Genomic DNA, 20,099 nt, shown 5'->3' with positions numbered 1-20,099 from the left:
ACACATAAAGACCCATTCAGCAAATGATAGTGTGCTTGTGAGGGAGGAATCTAAAGGACTTATTTAACGGAAAACCTGCAAGTCAGGCACACTTCACCCTGTCACCAATTCCTGTGATCCACTCTAGAAGCCTAAACACAATCGTCACAGTAGTAGTAAGCAGTAGGGAAAGATCAGAAATGGCCAGTAATCGGCCTTCTCTGTCCACGCGACATGGTGTTAATCTTCAAGTAGGAAGTGACATAAAGGATGGGATTTCCCTATTGGACGTCCTCTACGCAAATTACTTTGAGGGAGAGCCTGATGATGCAGTGGCTGACAAGGAAGTGGAGGTGAATTTTTACAGAGGGCCTCAAACTAAGTGGCGTAACTTCTACTTGGCTCAGGAAATGTCGTAAAAAGGAACAGTGAAATCCTTTGCCACTCTAAAAGAAAGTGCATCTCTAGATCAGTATGATGGGCTGTGATGTTTTTTCTGGGTATTTGAATGAACTTGCCTTTAAACTCAATAAACAACTATTCCAGAACAGCAATTTAACAATGTTCGGTTTAAAGGCCAATTGTGCTGTGACATTCCATCCTACTAAGCATTGATGAATCAGTGTACTGGCATGTGTGCCAGTGTACAATGAAACCTGTTTGACAAGAATGTCAATAAATGCAATTAAATCAAAGCAGTTTGAATGTACCATACCTTAGCAAATGAATGCATAGGCACAGTAGCTGAACTGAACCATTGAGATCAAAGAATTTTACAACACAAAAGAAATTGTCAACACTCAACCCTATTTTGTGAATACCCAGGCCCAGTTACAAAGATGTTTTATTATTCTATTGTAATGTACACTTCCTGAACTGGATTGAAAGACCAGACTAAATCTACTTTTGTTGCTGTTAAAAGATTTATTGTGGGTACAATGAAAGAAGATTTTCAGGGGCAAGAGAAACATTGGTATGAAAGAATGAGTGAACAAAGACACAAGAATACATTCTGAAGATCCCAGTCATAGATGTTTTTCAACAGTTCCTTTTAACTCATCTTTAAATGTATTAATGGTTGCCATCAGTATTAAAGAGTGAAACATGTGGAAATGTACTTGAGAATGTACAATATCTATCTAAACACACCATAACATTTACAGGAAGAACCTCCAGACTACCTGCGGCTGCTATTTTTAGCATAGCCTACCATTCACACATAAAGACCCATTCAGCAAATGATTGTGTGCTTGTGAGGAAGGACTCTAAAGGACTTATTTAACGGACACCTGCAAGTCAGGCACACTTCACCCTGTCACCAATTCCTGTGATCCACTCTAGAAGCCTAAACACAGTCGTCACAGTAGTACTAAGCAGTAGGGAAAGATCAGAAATGGCCAGTAATCGGCCTTCTCTGTCCACGCGACGTGGTGTTAATCTTGAAGTAGGAAGTGACATTAAGGATGGGATTTCCCTATTGGACGTCCTGTATGCAAATGAGTTTGAGGGAGAGCCTGATGATGCAGTGGCTGAAAAGGAAGTGGAGGTGAATTTTTACAGAGGGGCTCAAGCTAAGTGGCGTAACTTCTACTTGGCTGAGCAGCCTGGGCCTGATGGTCGAGCTCCAGTCTGGATCAGGAGAGACGGATACGACGATCTTAGAGAAAAAATTATTCAGAGATGTCGAACTGGCCCCATGACTTCCACGTTGAAGCTGCTGCACCAGCCGGGCAGCGGGGGCACCACTCTGGCCATGCAGCTACTCTGGGACCTGAGAAAAACCCTACGTTGTGCTATTCTAAGGTCTCCCACCGCAGACAAGGACGCCATCGCCAAACAAGTGATTCGCCTTTTTACGACCGGCGGTCGAGGCAACCAGAACACTGTACTCCTGCTACTGGACGATGAGAAGATTCTAGAGGAACTACAAGATAGTATCATGACTGAAATGGCAGAGAGAAAGATCCCCATTTACATGCCTGTGGTCATCATCCTAAACTGTGTGCGGAAGACAAATGTCATGGAAAAAGAACACTTCTTCCTCAAGAAAAGTCTCTCAGAGGCCGAGATCCATCGATTTGAGGAGAAACAGGTAGAGATCAGCCAGAGGTACAGCAGAGAGCACACAACCTTTCATGGGTTTAACATCATGCGAACCAATTTCTCTTCAGATTATGTTCGACAGGCGTGCGCAAATGACTTGAGACTTGTCCGAAAAAATAAGAGACCTCGAAAACATCAGCTGCTAGCATTCATAGCCCAGATGAATGCCTATGTTCCCGGGTCCTTCTTCCTACAGTCTCAGTGTCAGGAGTTCCTGGGGCCACCAGACCCCATCCATGGAGGCCCTTCCTTTGAGCAGAGAATGGAACCTTTTACTCATCTCATTGTGACCTCTTCTTCACGACCAGGAGAGGACAAACATGTGTCCATGGCTCACCCAATGATTGCACAGCAGTGGGTTCAATGTTTTGAGAATGCTGGTGTGACCAGAAGTGATACAGCGAGAAACCTTCTGCAGTACTTTTGTGGACATGAAACACCTCCATCTTTGATGTCTTTTATCAAAGATATGTTAACGAAAAGGGAACAGCAAGCCAAAGGACAAGACCAATTTTCCAGATTGATACAAGATATCATGGGAGAAGGGGAAGGTTTTGGCAGTTGTCGATCTGTTTTGGCAGTTGCTTCAAATAAGTTCAAACAAAACCCCTTTTTCCCTCAAGCTCTTGCACGTTTACTTTACATCAACGAGCATTATCCTGAAGCCGAGCATTGGGCGATTGAAGCGAAAATCAGAGATCCCAACAATTCTTTCATTGCTGATACACTGGGGCAAGTACGCAAGAATGACCTCATCTCAAGGAAAACCGGCACACCTCGTGAAATACTACAAGTGGCTCAAAAGGCCATGAATGCGTTCAAAGACGTGGAACGGGCTGCTGAAAGAGAACAAGGAGCCGACATGAGGGGAGATGGGACAACCAAAGTCTCACATATCTTCAACAACAGAGGGCTTTTTGGTTACCTGCAGGTGGCCAATGTTCTCTTTGACAAACTTCAACTACTGAATCTAGAATGGAAGAAAGTTCTAACAATGGAGTCACCCATTGAACACTTCATCTTGTCAATTGGAGGAGACAGTAAACTCTTGAGGTATAAACTCCTCATCCTCAGCTTAAGGGACAAAGTTGAGACAAAATGTGAGTTTTTCTTCCAGTACATAACCTACTCCAAGCCTGGAATTTTGAAAGACGAGCCAGATTATTTCCTGAGGGACGTCCGAGATTGCTACGACAAATATGTCGGGAAATGTAAACCAAGACACTCACAGCTGGCTATGGGTATTCCCTTCCAGAGACTCAAAGAAGAAAGGGCCTTCACATTCCCAGGATTGCTTTCTTCCATTGAGTGGGGTAAGGAGTCTCTGTCGTTAGGCAGAACAGCAACCTTATGGAAGGAAGTCGCAGAGAAAGATCCAGATGTGAACTTCAGTCTGAACTTCATCCTTGCCAATGTCATGTTAAGCAATGTGGAAGCGCTTTCTCCATTGCTTATCCCTATGGTAACCCTCAAAGACAAGCTGAGAATGTACATGGAGGAAGTGGATAGAAATCACACACCGGAATTCTACCTGTTAGCCTTGCTATTGTTTTGGCCTGAAAGTGAACGTGAAGACGTGTTGGATTTCAACATCAAGTACGTCAAACTAATGCAACACTCCTATGCGAAGACGTACAAGATGTACTTTCGCTCCAGGTATCTTCGCCCATTGTTTTTCCTTGGAGAGGGCGGGGGGGTTGACAGGCTGGTCCACAGCACAGTAATCGACAACCTGGTCAAGAGAAATAATCGGACCAATTTTAAGCTATGGGAGTCCACCGAAGTCCAGGAGAAACTTCTCAAGATGAATGGAGAGGTGAAGAATTACAGAGTAATCACACAGGTTGGTGGCGAGGATATCGAGTTGCATGCTCACCTGCCAGGCAGCATTTGGAAACCTGGGAGGGTTTCTTTCTACCTTGGCTTCAACATCAGCGGTCCCGAGGCCTTCGGCATCCATTACTCCCCAGAACACCAAACAACGGAAACCAAGACCCCAACAGACAATGATCACACGTCCAGTACTGTACGTATACATTCTTACGCATTCCTCAAATTCACTTACAATTGAGCAGGTTGTTGTAATGGTTGAGTACGCAATTTAAACTACTTGAGAGAAGACATTAAATAGAGATATGCTTTTTTTTCTTTCTTTTTCCTTTCAATCTCTTGCAGTGATCTATCTGAGGCCTCCAGGAAACCCTGATCCAGAACAAAAGACCCCCGAATTCTGAGACCCAGAAAGAGCTTTAGCCTCGTGGTGGACGAGATGGAAAGAAAACACGGCGGTTATACTGTAGGATATAAAACTGTGTACCACGGTCCTAAATACCATACAGATAATGTATGTGACAGAATAAGAACACTTGTTATAAACACTTCGATTCATATGTTTATCTTTGTAGAGAACTTTGTAATAATTTGGTAGTACTGTTTATACATTATCAGTATGAGTATAAATAAACAAATTTGAACTTGAATTTAAAGTTCCCCTATGAAGATGTCAAATAGTTTGATAAATGCCTGGATTTACTAGGAGACAAGTAAGGGGTCGCATTACTTACCATAGCACTTGTGTGAGATGTTTAAACACCAGATTCCCATACTGAATGTACTGTGATGGAGTAGAGAAGACTATATAATCATGTGTTGACATGGCCTGGTTCTTAAATGTTCACTGAGGGAAATGAGCTATTATGGAGTGTTAGAAAAAAATACATTTGACAATTTACTGTTATGTTTCATAGTTGGATCTTTTCTTTTTCATCTCTAATTTTTATTTGAACATTTTGAAAACAGAATTTTGAAAGGAGAGGTATAGCTCAGTCGTAGAGCATGTTGCCTTGGATAGAAGCCTTTGCTGAATAAATACACTATTGTTAAACCACTTAATATATAAACTGTACCTGCGATTGTTATATGACTTTTAACCAACATTAATAAAGGGAGAGATCCTTTCTGTACACTGAACTCTGGTTAATTTAACTTCCTGAGGAGGAGTGCACACAGCAGAAGTGACGGTGATGTACAGCCTGCCATCTCTGCCTAGCAACAGCCAAACCCACCGGCTTCGTGCCAGCGTGTTTCAGGTTCTGCGAATCAGAATCAGAAGAATCCGATTCTGATTTCCTGTTGCTTTTCGTGTTTCTCAACGGGGAAACAATTTTTTTCACACAGGTCACATCTGTACGGCTTCTCCTGTGGGCATTCTCGTGTCATGCGCTCCCTGCAATACAAAATATTTTCCAGTTACTGCCTCTCGTGTTTTATCATCAACAATTAGTTTTAAGTGATAATTAATTAAATATTAATTATTCAGCAGCAAACACTTATCCTTGTGCATTTTCATGTGCAGACCCCTGCAATGTGTTTGTGTGTGTGTCTGAGAAATTTAGGATGTAACGTTATATTCTGAACATACTGGTGCTTGCATTCCTTGCAAGCAGAGAACCCCCTCCCCACATGACTTATAGGTGACGCTAGGCTTACGTAAACAAACTGAGCTAGGTTGACAATTAGCATACTAGAGGTGTAATAAATGTGTTAATCTTATCTGTGTTGAGTGAATCATATGGTCAAAGCCTATAGAGTCAGAAAACTCCGCGGTAAGTTTCCACGTGCATGCGCACTCTACCACTGGGATCGATCACGTTGACAGCTGATATTCAGGAGGGGGACTTTTCACCAATATGTGTGAATAGTCTTTCATGACGACTTGTGAACAAGACAAACTTTGTATGACGATCAGACTTTGTCTCCTTGCTGGCAATCATCAAACCACTGTACCTTCTTTGAATCCGACGACTGTGCATTATCCTGACAGTGTCCTAACTCAATGATTATAGTAAAGGAAAGCACACCTCATAGCCAACATTTTAAATTGTATTTTCTGAACTTAAGAACACACTTTTACTGTAAAAAACTATGATCACCCTTCAAATCAACCATCTCGAAATCCAAGCCATTTTAATTCACATTTGCAAAATGTTATGTACAACTGAATATAAAAGTGCAAAATAAATTCACCCCCACTTTTCAAGACACAAAAAGCTATTAGCAATCAGGTCAACATTGATGTACTTACAATCTGCACATTTATAAAAAGGCAGTCTATGCAAATTATTTTTTATATAAAAGATTATAACATTATAAACCGGTGAACTGCTTTTTGTGAGGCAAGCGTACAATTTCAAGCAGAACACAAACAGTTCAAAACATCTTGACCACTTTGGTATAACTTCAGCAAGGAACAGGAAGTGCCAGCCAACAGAACAGCTCCTCGCACCCTCCTAACAAAAGCAGGCCACCTCATATCCCGGATGTGACATCACGACAGCTTCACCCAGTGCCTGCCAGTGTCACATTTACAACACCAACCATCAAGAACTAACCGAGGATTCCCGCCTCTAGTGAAAGTTGCCAACGTCATCCTCACAAAGTTCTTCTTTAGTCTTATGAATGCTTGCAAACAACAGTTTAAAGAACAACAGTGTACATGGTAGAGAACGTCAGGGGGAATCGAGACATTCACTTTAGTGGGTGCACCACCCCCCCCCCCCCCCCCCTTTGGCCAGGTGACGTTCACCAGAATGGGCCTGAATGAAGAAGGCACTCCCGTGTCTCCGTGCTTCCTGCCAGGCTCTGTTTCAAAGGCAGGACCAGGAACCGTGGTCTTCATGTGAAGAGGCCTCCAAACAGGAGGGGCTATGACAGGCCTGGTCGGCGTCGCCCCGCTATACGTCGGAAATGATGTCACTTCTCCCCATCGACCGTGCATGGTGCTGACGTCAGTCGGCGCAGGCCTGGTGACGTCACAGTCGACGCAGGCCCGGTGACAAGTCACAATGATTAAATGCCCTCTTCCTCCTCGTAATCTTCATCTTCCTCATCCTCCTCCTCCTCCTCATCTTCCTCTTCTGGGGTGAAGAGCTCATCTGCAGACTCTGTTTGGTCGTGTCCATCCTCCTCTTCTTCCTCTTCTCCCTCGCTCGGCATCTCTTCCCCTTGATCCTCCTCATCATCCTCCTCCTCTTCATCCTCGTCTTCCACAAGTTCATCTTCCTCCCCTTCACCTTCTGCAACTGGACCTTGAGAAGAAAAAAAAAAAAACACAAAATAGTTCTCAGGTATCTGCTTGAGTTCCTCTTCTGCCAGACCAAATCAGCTTTGGCGTCTTCGGACGACGGCGATTTGTGTGGGAAGTACATCGTTGTGTGTGTGTTTGTGTGTGTGTGTGTGTACTCACAGAGGCTGTCGATGGCGTCGTTGACGTGGGTGCGTACTTCGGTCAAGAAGTCCTTCAGCTTGTCTTCTAGGTTGTTACCCAGAGTGTCCATATCCAACCTGGCATAGTTTGGTACGAAAAGAGGCTTCCTCATCTGACTTCTGTGACTGTGAAACACACGCACACACACACGTTAGACATGACAAATCCAACACACATTATCGTATTTCCTGTTAAGTCATTCATATATCCAGATACCAACCGTTTACTAGAAGCCTTGTGGCCCTAAACACAAGAACAGAGAAGCAGAACATTAAATTAGATTTCAAAAGTAAACAACAACAAAAAAAGAACGACTATATTAGGAGGTTTCCATCATCTCAATGCAAACCAATCCATCCATGTCTTTCTACTGGGGAAAACAAAATGAAGCGCATTCCATCTACGAGTTTGACAGAGAGGTCCTAAATGTCAGGTATGTCACATTCTACCCAGAACTAATGCAACACAGGGACGCAAATGTGTCTAAAGTTTCGATTTGATAGCCCGGGATGGCCCTGAAGTGCCTAGAATCAGTTTATAGAACCCGATAAAAGGGTCAAGAATTCCATTAAAACGCCCAACATTCCACTGAGACGACCCTCCACCATTGTGCCACCCAGCGTGTCTGTTAAGGTCCGAACAGACGCCTCACCTCCAGGAAGCGGAAGGGGTCGTTCTCCTCCAGCAGGCCCTCGATGCTGCAGCGCAGCTCCTGCAGCCTGGCCTGGTCCTGGCCCACCCTGGCCTGGTTCCCCTGGACGCTGGGCGTGGCGGCGGTGCAGTGGGAGCGAGAGCACTCCCTCAGGGAGGCCAGGAAGCTGGCCAGCCTCTCGGTCAGCACCTCCCCCAGCGCAGTTACACGCTCCTCCGAGTCCTCCTGGAACTTCTGGAGAGAGAGAGAGAGGCAGAGAGAGATAGAGAGAGAGGGGCAGAGAGGGGGGGACAGAGAGGGGGGGGGCAGAGAGAGGGAAAGCGGAGAGAAGGGGGGCAGAAGGAGGGGGACATAGCAAGCGGTGTTTGTCTAAAGGTGGCATTTGTCAAAAGGACGTTTTTACATTTGAACATTTAGGTCATAGAGTAGTTGTATCTTTTATATGCCCCATTTGCATGTCGGATGCAAGCATCTGATAACCAAATAAAATGTCATGTACACAGTTTAACAGTGGCGCCCCGGTGGCTGGACTCTGGAGAGGGCCTCAGCAGGAGGGGAGGGCTGCTCTCCTGGAGAGGGCCTCAGCAGGAGGGGAGGGCTGCTCTCCTGGAGAGGGCCTCAGCAGGAGGGGAGGGCTGCTCTCCTGGAGAGGGCCTCAGCAGGAGGGGAGGGCTGCTCTCCTGGAGAGGGCCTCAGCAGGAGGGGAGGGCTGCTCTCCTGGAGAGGGCCTCAGCAGGAGGGGAGGGCTGCTCTCCTGGAGAGGGCCTCAGCAGGAGGGGAGGGCTGCTCTCCTGGAGAGGGCCTCAGCATGAGGGGAGGGCTGCTCTCCTGGAGAGGGCCTCAGCATGAGGGGAGGGCTGCTCTCCTGGAGAGGGCCTCAGCAGGAGGGGAGGGCTGCTCTCCTGGAGAGGGCCTCAGCAGGAGGGGAAGGCTGCTCTCCTGGAGAGGGCCTCAGCAGGAGGGGAGGGCTGCTCTCCTGGAGAGGGCCTCAGCAGGAGGGGAGGGCTGCTCTCCTGGAGAGGGCCTCAGCAGGAGGGGAGGGCTGCTCTCCTGGAGAGGGCCTCAGCAGGAGGGGAGGGCTGCTCTCCTGGAGAGGGCCTCAGCAGGAGGGGAGGGCTGCTCTCCTGGAGAGGGCCTCAGCAGGAGGGGAGGGCTGCTCTCCTGGAGAGGGCCTCAGCAGGAGGGGAGGGCTGCTCTCCTGGAGAGGGCCTCAGCAGGAGGGGAGGGCTGCTCTCCTGGAGAGGGCCTCAGCAGGAGGGGAGGGCTGCTCTCCTGGAGAGGGCCTCAGCAGGAGGGGAGGGCTGCTCTCCTGGAGAGGGCCTCAGCAGGAGGGGAGGGCTGCTCTCCTGGAGAGGGCCTCAGCAGGAGGGGAGGGCTGATCTCCTGGAGAGGGCCTCAGCAGGAGGGGAGGGCTGCTCTCCTGGAGAGGGCCTCAGCAGGAGGGGAGGGCTGCTCTCCTGGAGAGGGCCTCAGCAGGAGGGGAGGGCTGCTCTCCTGGAGAGGGCCTCAGCAGGAGGGGAGGGCTGCTCTCCTGGAGAGGGCCTCAGCAGGAGGGGAGGGCTGCTCTCCTGGAGAGGGCCTCAGCAGGAGGGGAGGGCTGCTCTCCTGGAGAGGGCCTCAGCAGGAGGGGAGGGCTGCTCTCCTGGAGAGGGCCTCAGCAGGAGGGGAGGGCTGCTCTCCTGGAGAGGGCCTCAGCAGGAGGGGAGGGCTGCTCTCCTGGAGAGGGCCTCAGCAGGAGGGGAGGGCTGCTCTCCTGGAGAGGGCCTCAGCAGGAGGGGAGGGCTGCTCTCCTGGAGAGGGCCTCAGCAGGAGGGGAGGGCTGCTCTCCTGGAGAGGGCCTCAGCAGGAGGGGAGGGCTGCTCTCCTGGAGAGGGCCTCAGCAGGAGGGGAGGGCTGCTCTCCTGGAGAGGGCCTCAGCAGGAGGGGAGGGCTGCTCTCCTGGAGAGGGCCTCAGCAGGAGGGGAGGGCTGATCTCCTGGAGAGGGCCTCAGCAGGAGGGGAGGGCTGCTCTCCTGGAGAGGGCCTCAGCAGGAGGGGAGGGCTGCTCTCCTGGAGAGGGCCTCAGCAGGAGGGGAGGGCTGCTCTCCTGGAGAGGGCCTCAGCAGGAGGGGAGGGCTGCTCTCCTGGAGAGGGCCTCAGCAGGAGGGGAGGGCTGCTCTCCTGGAGAGGGCCTCAGCAGGAGGGGAGGGCTGCTCTCCTGGAGAGGGCCTCAGCAGGAGGGGAGGGCTGCTCTCCTGGAGAGGGCCTCAGCAGGAGGGGAGGGCTGCTCTCCTGGAGAGGGCCTCAGCAGGAGGGGAGGGCTGCTCTCCTGGAGAGGGCCTCAGCAGGAGGGGAGGGCTGCTCTCCTGGAGAGGGCCTCAGCAGGAGGGGAGGGCTGCTCTCCTGGAGAGGGCCTCAGCAGGAGGGGAGGGCTGCTCTCCTGGAGAGGGCCTCAGCAGGAGGGGAGGGCTGCTCTCCTGGAGAGGGCCTCAGCAGGAGGGGAGGGCTGCTCTCCTGGAGAGGGCCTCAGCAGGAGGGGAGGGCTGCTCTCCTGGAGAGGGCCTCAGCAGGAGGGGAGGGCTGCTCTCCTGGAGATGGCCTCAGCAGGAGGGGAGGGCTGCTCTCCTGGAGAGGGCCTCAGCAGGAGGGGAGGGCTGCTCTCCTGGAGAGGGCCTCAGCAGGAGGGGAGGGCTGCTCTCCTGGAGAGGGCCTCAGCAGGAGGGGAGGGCTGCTCTCCTGGAGAGGGCCTCAGCAGGAGGGGAGGGCTGCTCTCCTGGAGAGGGCCTCAGCAGGAGGGGAGGGCTGCTCTCCTGGAGAGGGCCTCACAGGACGAGGGCTGCTCTCCTGGCTCACCTTGTTGTTTCTCTCCTCGTCCTGAATCTCCTGGAAGGTTCGTTCTGCCTTACTCAACTTCCTCTCTACCTTGTGGAGCTGGCGCTCCAAAGACCCCTGTGCGAAAGAGTCAGAGACAGGTTATAGAGAGAGAGAGAGAGAGACACAGACAGAGAGACAGAGACATACAGAAAGAGAGAGAGACATTCAGAAAGAGACATACAGAAAGAGAGAGAAAACAAAAGAGACACACAGAGAGAGACATATACAGATCGAGAAAGAGAAATAAAAAGGGAGAGGAAGAGATTTTCAATGACATTTGCTACTTTCACAAGATACACAGCAGTGCAGTCACACATTTGCAGTCTCTCCCTCTCTTTCACTCAAACCAACACGCTTCACCACCCTTCTCTAGACTGCTGCAGAATGCCCATTGATGAGTCTAGAACAGGTGAATACAGGTCTGTTCTTTGTTCCCTGTATACCTCACACCAACCTCTCCCATTATACAGCCTAGCTACGTGATTGGTTGACATCCATGTACTGTCTCTGATCAATCACAAACACTCCACACATCCACGTCATCACTATCAAAAAACACTTGGTGGTACAAGGGTGTGTGTGAGACAGAGAGAGAGACAGAGAGAGAGAGAGAGACAGACAGACAGACAGAGAGTGTGTGCGTGTCTGTACCTTGAGGTCTTTCATGGTGTTCTTCAAGGTCTTGATTGTGTGTCCTGAGTGGAGTCCTTCTATAGTGCAGGCGTTGCACACGCACACCTTGTCGTCCATGCAGTAGTACCTGGAACAACACACAGCCTGGTCGGAAACCTAGGAAGCTAGAAGATACTGGAAGTCCCATTCACAATGGCTCCAAACGATGCTGTGTTTGAGACTATTGACGCAGGTGTTTCAAATGTGTCAACAACAAAAATATGATCTACGTCTAGAAGCGTCTGTCCTCTCATTTAACTCTTCCATCCTCCCTTTATTCCTTTCCTCTGACGTGGACATTTACATTTATGCATTTAGCAGACGCTTTTATCCAAAGAGACTTCCAAGAGAGCTTTACAAAAGAGCATAGGTCACTGATCATAACAACGAGGTAGTCCCAAACACTGCAAGCAGCCAAAACATGAAGCATACATTGTGAAAAACTAAACAAGTGCCAAAGGGGAGACCCATAAGAGTATGCAGTTATACAAGTTACAAATTAAAACAACATGAACCCCAAAAAGTGCCAGACTGTACCTGTGGACATTTCATCTCTCCTACCTGAACACTTCACACAACCTGAACAAGCTTTTGGTGGTTCCCTGTACCCATTTTAAAACTAGAGGGGATCAATCATTCCGAGCAGTGGCCCCTAGGTTGTGGAATGCCTATTATAGGTGTGCTACTTCTGTCAAAGATTTTGAAAAACAACTCAAGACTTTGCTATTCGTCTATTGCATTTTGTTGTGAAGCACTTTGTGATGTCTATCTGCGAGAGGTACTATACAAATAAACTTCACTTACTTCCTTCATCTCTAAGGGTTAGGGTTAGCTGAACACGTCATCTCTCCTACCTCAACACGCCATCTGTCCTACCTGAACACGCCATCTGTCCTACCTGAACATCTCGTCGTGTTCCATACACTTCCTGTTCCTCAGGTCTGCTAGAGGTTCCGTCAGCAGGTGTGCCCTGAACGCCGGCAGCTCCAGGTGAGGCCTGACGTGTTCCTGGCACATGGACACCTCGCACTTCAGACACGTTTTCACCGCCATCGACCCCGTCGGCTTGGGCCCCACCCCACCCTCACACCCAGGCTCCGGCGCTGCGGCCTCCGCACCCTTCCCCGCCGCCTCGCTCCCCCAGGCAGGGCAGTAGTCACAGGGGACAGAGGCGGGGGTCCTGGCTGGGAACTGGGCTTGTGCGCCCGGCGGGGCCCGGGGCCTGGCCGCTGTCCGCGCCTTGCTGCGTAAGCTGTCCGCTATGTTGGCCAGCTTGAAGTTCTTGAGCGGCTCCGAGCTACAGCGATGGCTCTCGCGGCACTCGGGACAACGGAAGCGGCCTCGTTCGGATTGGCGTTTGAGGCGGCGCACGCACACGAGGCAGAAGTTGTGGCCGCAAGGGAGCAGGTGGGGGTCCTTGAAGAGATCGAGGCAGACGGGGCAGGTCAGCTCCCCTTCTAGAATGCTGGACTGCTCCTCTGACGAAGCCATCGCTGCGCGTTGAGAAAGACGAGGGGAGATGGGGTAGACAAAGAGCAGTAGGTAACGTATGTGGGCTTAACGAACTCAAAGCAGAGGTGGTTGGTGGAAGTGAAAAAATACTTGGGTTGGATATTCGTGGAATAAGAAATGAAACACACCTCTACTCAGGCACAGTTCAAGACGCATCTATACTTTCTCACCCTGACATAGCTCATATTTTGCCTAAACATTTTTTATTTCGTTCTTGTAGGCTTTGAGGGAAGTTCACAATTACATTGTAAAACATTCAGGCGTGAGTATCAAAATGAAAGTAAAGCTCAATTCTGCTCGTTTGGACTTTTGACACAGATCACTGCTTGCTACTCTAAACTCCGTGCCATTTTGTGAGCTTGATATTGACTTATCGATAAGATTCAAACTCTCTTAAAACACGTTAAAACACGAGTTAATAATTTGCTGGCTAGAGAGTAGGCGAATTTAAATTGTACGTAGGCCTGTCATTGTTTCTCTCAATTAAATTCCCTGTCCTCCAGTACTTCGTGCGGAATGTATCAATTTGGGTAGGCTAAGCACGCTGTCTTTAAGTGTAGCTATAATTTCATAAATGTACAGCGATGTCTTACCTTTCACTTCCAAACAAAACGACCTTCTCTTAAGTGATGTATTGATGAACCAGACCCAGTTTCATAAACACGCCACGGGTAATAACAAAATCAGCCGCAAACCCATTGCCGAAGTAAAGCAATCGATTGCGAGAGCAGGTAATCTCGTGACGTTTCGGGCACGACACTGGCTCGTTTTGTAAGCCGTATCAACCCGAATGGGTGGAGTTATAAGTGCAGGCCCCAAATACATTCACCGCCTTCCTGGGTAACCCTGACACAGAATCGAATGACCACGTACGTTGTCGACGTCACGTCACGTGTACATTCGGGGAACTGGCGCGGTCTGTTCTGCATGTTGAAACTTCCAGAAATCTTTTTCAATGGAAGGCCACGTAAACGTTGACTTTTTCCAGACACAATTGAAATCTGTGCTGCACGTATTGATGGATGTTGCAGTAACTGAAATAACACATATTTTCCGATGCACAGTAGGGAGCGATACCGGTAGGCCTTCTATTCGAAACAATGAAGTGCTCGAATCCAGGTTGAATAGCGCGCTAGAAGGAAAGAGGAATTCAGGAATCAGCCCAAATGACAAAACGAACTATTACAATAGAGCATGGTATCTCGGACCTCAACCAGAGGAGAAATCAGATTGCACTGCCTCAACAACAAAGCGAACTAATTCCAATATTGTTCTCAAAAACGAGGTGAGTTGACGTTGATGAGATATAAAGGCGTTGACCTGCAGTTACTGGAGTGCCTATTCAGCTTCTGTGCGATAACGTGCGTATGCAACCCGTGTAACGGTGATGGTCTGCTACTGTCTTTCCACAGAGAGAAGACGCACTTTGGGAAAGGACAGGGAGTTCTCAGGATGGCAGTCTGCTGCGAGGTGTGTGTGTGTGTGTGCGCGCGCGCGCGCGCGCCCCTATTTTTAGGGTTGTGTTTTGGTTCCGTTCACAGCCCTCTATTACAGCTGACGCGATACGCGACCTTTTCATTTTAGTTGTATTCCTTTATTTATTCTCCACTCATCAATTCAAATGGAACAGACTACAGGAAGTAACTTTCTAAATCGGAAAGATTCAACAGACTTGTACACCTTTGATTAAGGGTTTAGAAAAATGTGTAGTTTGATAATACCAGTTTTAGTGCGTCAATCATATACATACATTGGTTATCTTTAACAGTGCAGTGTATTACACGTCAAAATTAGGTATAATACTGATTGGTTCGTGTCTTGATAGGTTCAAGTCCTAAAACTGAATTTCTTATAAGAAATAATGATGATTCTGTATATCTGCCTCAGGAAACACGGAACAGTTACATCTCCACATCCCAGAAGGGGGGATTTTACAAGTCGCCGTCTCAAGGAACAAAAGTTTAACGCCCATCAACCACACAACCTCCCCCCTGGACCATTCCCAACAGGACGAGCCGACCATAACATCACCTGCTGAACAAGCAAACAAACCGGAAGTGCCGTCGCGCACCTCAGTCGCCTCACACAAACAGGAGTCCTCACCAGGACTCAGGATTGTGTCCGTTTTCACCAGCCCACTCAAAGACCAGCTGAAGGAGGAGGACCCGGCAGCGGATATGATCGCTGGCGGCACGCCACGGAAACGTTCCTCACACCCCGCGCCCTCCGAACGCCAGGAAACCCGCGAAAACCCCCTCACACCTCCACTGAGAAAAGCCCGCTCCGGAGCAGCCAGGCACACGGCTTTCAATCGTGTTTTGGAAGCGAAGCTGTCCGAGCCCTCGGATGTGAAGGAAAGGCTCAACACTGGGCCTGTCCAGCGGCCAGAGTCCAGTAGAAGCGGTGAAGACACGATGGAAGACGTTGTCCTTACTCGAAACAGCTCCTCCTCCAGCTCCACCGCCTCCTCTCCCACCCTCCCCTTCCCCTCTCCCTCCACCACCTTCCCCTCCACCACCTCCCCCCCTCTTCCGCCGGCCAGCTCATCCACCCCGATCCGGCACAGAGCGTGCTCAGTGCATCTGGTGGACATCAGAAAAGCCCTTGCTCCGCTCTCCCTCGCTCCGCTCTCCCTCGCTCCGCTCTCCCTCGCTCCGCTCTCCCTCGCTCCGCTCTCCCTCGCTCCGCTCTCCCTCGCTCCGCTCGCCCTCCCCTCTCCCCTCTTCGTCTGTCACGACTGCGGCAAGTTCTTCAAGCGCCGGCGGGACTTCCGACGCCACCGGCGCTTCCACACGGGCGAGAAGCCGTACGGCTGCGGCCTGTGTCGTCGCTTCTACACCCTGAAGAGTAACCTGAGGCTGCACCTGAAGGAGGCGCACTCCGGCGGGGAGCCCCACCTCTGCGAGTTCTGCGGGAAGCGGTTCACCTACCTGCGCAAGCTGACGAGCCACAGACGTTTCCACACGGGGGAAAAGCCCTTCGAATGCGAGTTCTGCGGGAAACGCTTCCGGATCAGGAAGAACCTGAGGCATCACGTTTGCGAGTACTTTGAGGACTAGCACGTGATTCTCTGTGTGTCGTGTCGAAATCGCAGCTTGTCCACGCAGATCACTTGCTCAGCTGTTTGCAAATAGACCCCCTCCATATTTAATGTGTACCTAAGGACATGAGGAAAGCTCATGGAAGTGTTTTAGTGGTTTTGAATAGGCCCGTCCAGTTTGAGTTGGTCAACTCGGGTTCAGTGCTGTTCTGGCGTAGGCTTTGATGAACAGGAATGTTGTGTGTCTGTGTGAACCTGTTGTAAGACAAACTTTTTTGTCCTCACCTTTTTTTATCACAGAAATACAAAAAGTATCTACTATAGGATGAATAATCTTATAGGAAACTGTCTCATTGTGATAAGGCAGTTTATACTACAGCCCCCTGGCTTGTAGTTGCTATACTGTGACTCTGGTTTCCCCAAAGATATTGTGTCCTTTTTCTACAGTGTATTCATAGTTGAATTCAGTTTTATTCAAAGGGTTCAGAAGATTGAGGTCCAGGGTTCTTGTCTGAGCTATTGTGCGGAGTGAAACAAATTACAGATTTCTCTGTATTGTGGTTAGTGTTTATTAAAATTCTGATGTGGAAGCCCTTCTTTACAGAGACGTTGAGTGTTATTTTGGTCATATCCCCAAAACTTTATTTTGTTTTCCACTTTGCCTAAACCTGTAAATTTAGAAATGGTTACATTTTGCCATACATTATATTATGATGCTTGCTAAAGGAGCAAAATGGTTGAAGTAGGAAAAACCAAAACAAAATGTCTTCATCAAAATGTTTTTCACCAGTGAACTGATATACATTTAAGGTTTACCTCACTTATTGCTCTCTTAATAATTAAGACGTTCCATGTACACACCATTTGTTAATGATCCACATATTCAACGTGATTAGGCCTACATTGTTTAATTTCTCAGTATTTACCTTGTATTTTTATCTGTACTTTTAATTAATCGTTCAAAATAGCTTAAACGTCAATTTCAAAACATTGTTATTGTCAGCCTTTGTTTCAATCTTTCCTATCAACAGATAAATCAATAAAACAAATACAAATCTAGACATTCCCTAACTCAAATGCACAATCCTTTGGGGGTTTGCTTGTTTTGCTTCCTGGGTGTGCTTGTTTTGCTTCCTGGGTCTGCTCGTTTTGCATCCTGGGTCAGCCATGTCGTCTATCCTTCCTCCACCACACAACCACCTGATGAAGAGCAACAAGGAAGAATCAGTGCTCACTAACCCACTGCCACTATCCAACAACATACTGTAGGCCTACATACCAATCACAAAAAATCGACTTTATTGACCAAAAACATGGTTTGTAAAGAAATGTTTAGAAACGTCCACCGTGGTTCAGATGTTTAGCGTTGACAGGCCTCTCACCTTTCTGTTCAGGTCCTCCCTCCTCTTCCTCCTGGAAAATCTGCCCGTCCTGCTGAACCTTCCAGCTAAGTTTGTAGTCAGAAACTTTGAGGTTTCCCAGTTGTACCTGAAGCTATCACTCGCAGAGGATATTTGAGTGAGTGAAAATGTATGTATTTTGTTATAAGACCTATGTCTCTTCCATTACAAGTCTCACAGTTTCTCTATCTACTTTTTTGTCTGTACATTTCTCCCTCGTCTTTCTCTCCCTTTGCCCACCCCCTCTCCTCACCTGCTGTAGTAGCTGGTCAGAGATGCCCAGCTTATTCGGGTCAGAAGTAGAGAGAATGCTCGTTTTCACCACCGACAACTTGGATTTGAGGGCTGTAACGGAACAAACAGTTTCCACTTCAAACCGACAATGGCAGTCAAATGTAATTATCTGCTATTCTCATGTAAATTTCCGGATAACTTTTCTTATTACGTTTATCTTTTGTAAGACACCTTTGGAGACAATCGAACGAATAGTCGAATGATGGAAAGGAAGTCCGCTTACGTCCGTGACAGAAGAAAGGAAACTGCTTCTCGCAAGGCCAGTCGTCCCAGACTCCCTGCTCGCCCAAGAAGGAGAGTGCGCAGTTCTCATTGCCGCCGAAATTGTCCGGTTTTCCCCTTTTCCAGTACCTGAAGTAGGTTGCGCTCTGGTCGGACCATTCCCAGTAGTCCCGGAAAAGGCCGATCCAGACTGCGTTGTTAGAGGCAAGGCCGCGGATCACCTCATTATCCTCCTTGGACAACACGACAGCCATGTCCACGTAGGTGTCCTTGCAGTGAAACTGAGACTCGTTCCACGTCCAGGATCCTGAGAGCATGGCGAAGAAGGGCTCTCCTTTCAAGTTGTCTGGGTTGGGGATAGGGATCTGGTTAGTGGTGTTTATGTTCATTAACAATGTTTAAAATCACTGATCATGCCCTTTTGATCTGCAGTCAAACGCTCTGGCAGGAAAACATTAATGTGATCAAAAATCCAATAATCTCCTACTCACATTTGTAACAGGCCACATAGTTCTGCCTCTGGCATGGAAGATCATTCCACGTCCCCAAACTGTTGATCTCCACGCAGTTTTCAGTACCATCGAGGTCATTGGGTTCAGTGGCGGCCCAGTTTGTGTAAGGGAGGTCTCTCCTGCCATCAGACCACTGCCAGCTCCCGGTCTTTGCTCTCACGAGGCCCAGCCAGGCTTTCCCACTGTAGCCCTCTCCAGCTGCCATCAGCTGGTTCATGTCCTCCATGTTGTCTACGGTGGCCAGGTCAGTGTACTTCTCTCTGCAGTATCTCTGGGCTTCAGTCCAGGTCTTCGACTCGAGGATTAAGTGGTATTGATGAAAATACCCTGTGGAATAAACACAAACACACAAAAAGTGCAAAGATTGATGTTTTACAACTGCATCACAAGTTGCCGGGGACAGACAACTCCATTGACTTGACTGAGTAAGCACTTACGGTTGGATTTGACCCCTAGAAAAAGTAGGACAATCCCTGTAAATAAAAAAGAATTGAGAAATGAACGTACTGAAACTGAGCATTTTGAAATGGACAAAATGTCACGACTCACGATGGTAAGATAGGGGTAGAACTCACCAACAAGGCGAACCACTGCCATTCTGTCGTTTATGGATCTGAGGTAGCAAGCAAGAATGTACCTCAAAAACTTTCTCAAAAAGAATTCTTCACCCAATGTTGATCATTTGATATTTGTCATAAAAATTGTAAAAGTGACTTTGGATAACATTACAAAATACCATTTACAAACCTTTTATCACTCAAAATTGTTATAGTCCAGTTGCAGTCTTTTGTAACTTGTTCTGTTGATCACAGTGAAGAGTTCTGCACGGATGTGTCCCAGTATCCTACCAGTCTGAACACATCAGCCTGTCTCACACAGAGCATCACATAACCATCTACCCAGTAGACGGTCTTCATGGGGAACATATAAAACCATTTAGTATCATCCTTACCTCCACAGAGCAGGGTCTCAGCCTCTCTCTGTCTCTCTCTCTCAGTGTCTCTCTCAGTCTCTCTCTCTCTCAGTCTCCCTCTCTCCGTCTCCCTCTCTCTCTCTGTCTCACTCTCTCAGTCTCCCTCTCTCTCTCAGTCTCCCTCTCTCTCTCTGTCTCACTCTCTCAGTCTCCCTCTCTCTCTCAGTCTCACTCTCTCAGTCTCCCTCTCTCAGCCTCCCTCTCTCAGTCTCCCTCTCTCTCTGTCTCACTCTCTCAGTCTCCCTCTCTCTCTCAGTCTCCCTCTCTGTCTCTCTCTCTCTCAGTCTCCCTCTCTCTCTGTCTCACTCTCTCAGTCTCCCTCTCTCTCTCAGTCTCCCTCTCTCTCTGTCTCACTCTCTCAGTCTCCCTCTCTCTCTCAGTCTCCCTCTCTCCGTCTCCCTCTCTCTCTGTCTCACTCTCTCAGTCTCCCTCTCTCTCTCAGTCTCACTCTCTCTCGCCCCCCGAACACTGAGTGTGGGAGGTGTTATTCTTCCACTTTTGTTCTGACCAGCATGCAAACTCTTTCTGAGGGTAGGTGTGGGATGACAAGTATTTATTTAGCAGTGGTACACAGACCACACGATGGAAGTTGTTTTCGTGTATCAGATAGCAATCAACCCT

At 48.6% G+C, this 20,099-nt stretch overlaps 4 protein-coding genes across 4 annotated transcripts; 2 read left to right on the top strand and 2 right to left on the bottom strand.

The window, feature by feature from the left end:
* The first annotated feature begins 966 nt into the window (after positions 1–966).
* On the top strand, positions 967–5,052 carry LOC146221838 (sterile alpha motif domain-containing protein 9-like). Its single transcript, XM_084691525.1, has 2 exons — positions 967–4,108; positions 4,258–5,052. The coding sequence occupies exons 1-2, from the start codon at positions 1,373–1,375 to the stop codon at positions 4,258–4,260; spliced, it is 2,739 nt and encodes a 912-aa protein (XP_084547651.1). The 5' UTR covers positions 967–1,372; the 3' UTR covers positions 4,261–5,052.
* A 979-nt stretch (positions 5,053–6,031) lies between these two features.
* Positions 6,032–13,774, bottom strand: LOC146221837 (E3 ubiquitin/ISG15 ligase TRIM25). The gene is made up of 8 exons (XM_084691539.1): positions 13,631–13,774; positions 12,424–13,018; positions 11,505–11,613; positions 10,833–10,928; positions 8,001–8,234; positions 7,569–7,591; positions 7,328–7,473; positions 6,032–7,169 (listed from the first exon to the last, which is right to left on the bottom strand). Exons 2-8 carry the CDS (start codon positions 13,014–13,016, stop codon positions 6,931–6,933), a joined length of 1,440 nt encoding a protein of 479 aa, XP_084547665.1. The 5' UTR covers positions 13,017–13,018; positions 13,631–13,774; the 3' UTR covers positions 6,032–6,930.
* Positions 13,775–13,780: 6 nt separating this feature from the next.
* Positions 13,781–16,678, top strand: LOC146221836 (uncharacterized). The gene is made up of 3 exons (XM_084691535.1): positions 13,781–14,322; positions 14,450–14,507; positions 14,925–16,678. Exons 1-3 carry the CDS (start codon positions 13,993–13,995, stop codon positions 16,094–16,096), a joined length of 1,560 nt encoding a protein of 519 aa, XP_084547661.1. The 5' UTR covers positions 13,781–13,992; the 3' UTR covers positions 16,097–16,678.
* A 301-nt stretch (positions 16,679–16,979) lies between these two features.
* On the bottom strand, positions 16,980–19,102 carry LOC146221835 (macrophage mannose receptor 1-like). The gene is made up of 6 exons (XM_084692082.1): positions 19,081–19,102; positions 18,485–18,832; positions 17,995–18,339; positions 17,731–17,822; positions 17,460–17,571; positions 16,980–17,277 (listed from the first exon to the last, which is right to left on the bottom strand). The coding sequence occupies exons 1-6, from the start codon at positions 19,100–19,102 to the stop codon at positions 17,252–17,254; spliced, it is 945 nt and encodes a 314-aa protein (XP_084548208.1). The 3' UTR covers positions 16,980–17,251.
* Between the last annotated feature and the right edge of the window lie 997 nt (positions 19,103–20,099).

This window comes from Hypomesus nipponensis, chromosome 25 (genome assembly GCF_054491055.1).
Source record: "Hypomesus nipponensis isolate SF chromosome 25, ASM5449105v1, whole genome shotgun sequence".
NCBI lineage: Eukaryota > Metazoa > Chordata > Actinopteri > Osmeriformes > Osmeridae > Hypomesus > Hypomesus nipponensis.
This window is presented reverse-complemented; position numbering and strand designations above follow the sequence as displayed.

What these genes read in the sequence shown, in the direction of transcription:
- LOC146221835 (XM_084692082.1), bottom strand. Translation starts at nt 19,102, where the DNA reads ATGGCAGTGGTTCGCCTTGTTG. An exon ending in GGCAGTGGTTCGCCTTGTTG is followed by an intron (nt 18,833 to 19,080) that starts GTGAGTTCTACC and finishes TTTATTCCACAG; the next exon opens with GGTATTTTCATCAATACCAC. An exon ending in CTGACCAGCTACTACAGCAG is followed by an intron (nt 17,572 to 17,730) that starts GTGAGGAGAGGG and finishes TGCGAGTGATAG; the next exon opens with CTTCAGGTACAACTGGGAAA.
- LOC146221837 (XM_084691539.1), bottom strand. Translation starts at nt 13,016, where the DNA reads ATGGCTTCGTCAGAGGAGCAGTCCAGCATTCTAGAAGGGGAGCTGACC. An exon ending in ACCCCTTCCGCTTCCTGGAG is followed by an intron (nt 7,592 to 8,000) that starts GTGAGGCGTCTG and finishes TCTTGTGTTTAG; the next exon opens with GGCCACAAGGCTTCTAGTAA. An exon ending in CACAAGGCTTCTAGTAAACG is followed by an intron (nt 7,474 to 7,568) that starts GTTGGTATCTGG and finishes TGTGTTTCACAG; the next exon opens with TCACAGAAGTCAGATGAGGA.
- LOC146221836 (XM_084691535.1), top strand. Translation starts at nt 13,993, where the DNA reads ATGGAAGGCCACGTAAACGTTGACTTTTTCCAGACACAATTGAAATCT. An exon ending in ATATTGTTCTCAAAAACGAG is followed by an intron (nt 14,323 to 14,449) that starts GTGAGTTGACGT and finishes GTCTTTCCACAG; the next exon opens with AGAGAAGACGCACTTTGGGA. An exon ending in GGATGGCAGTCTGCTGCGAG is followed by an intron (nt 14,508 to 14,924) that starts GTGTGTGTGTGT and finishes TATCTGCCTCAG; the next exon opens with GAAACACGGAACAGTTACAT.
- LOC146221838 (XM_084691525.1), top strand. Translation starts at nt 1,373, where the DNA reads ATGGCCAGTAATCGGCCTTCTCTGTCCACGCGACGTGGTGTTAATCTT.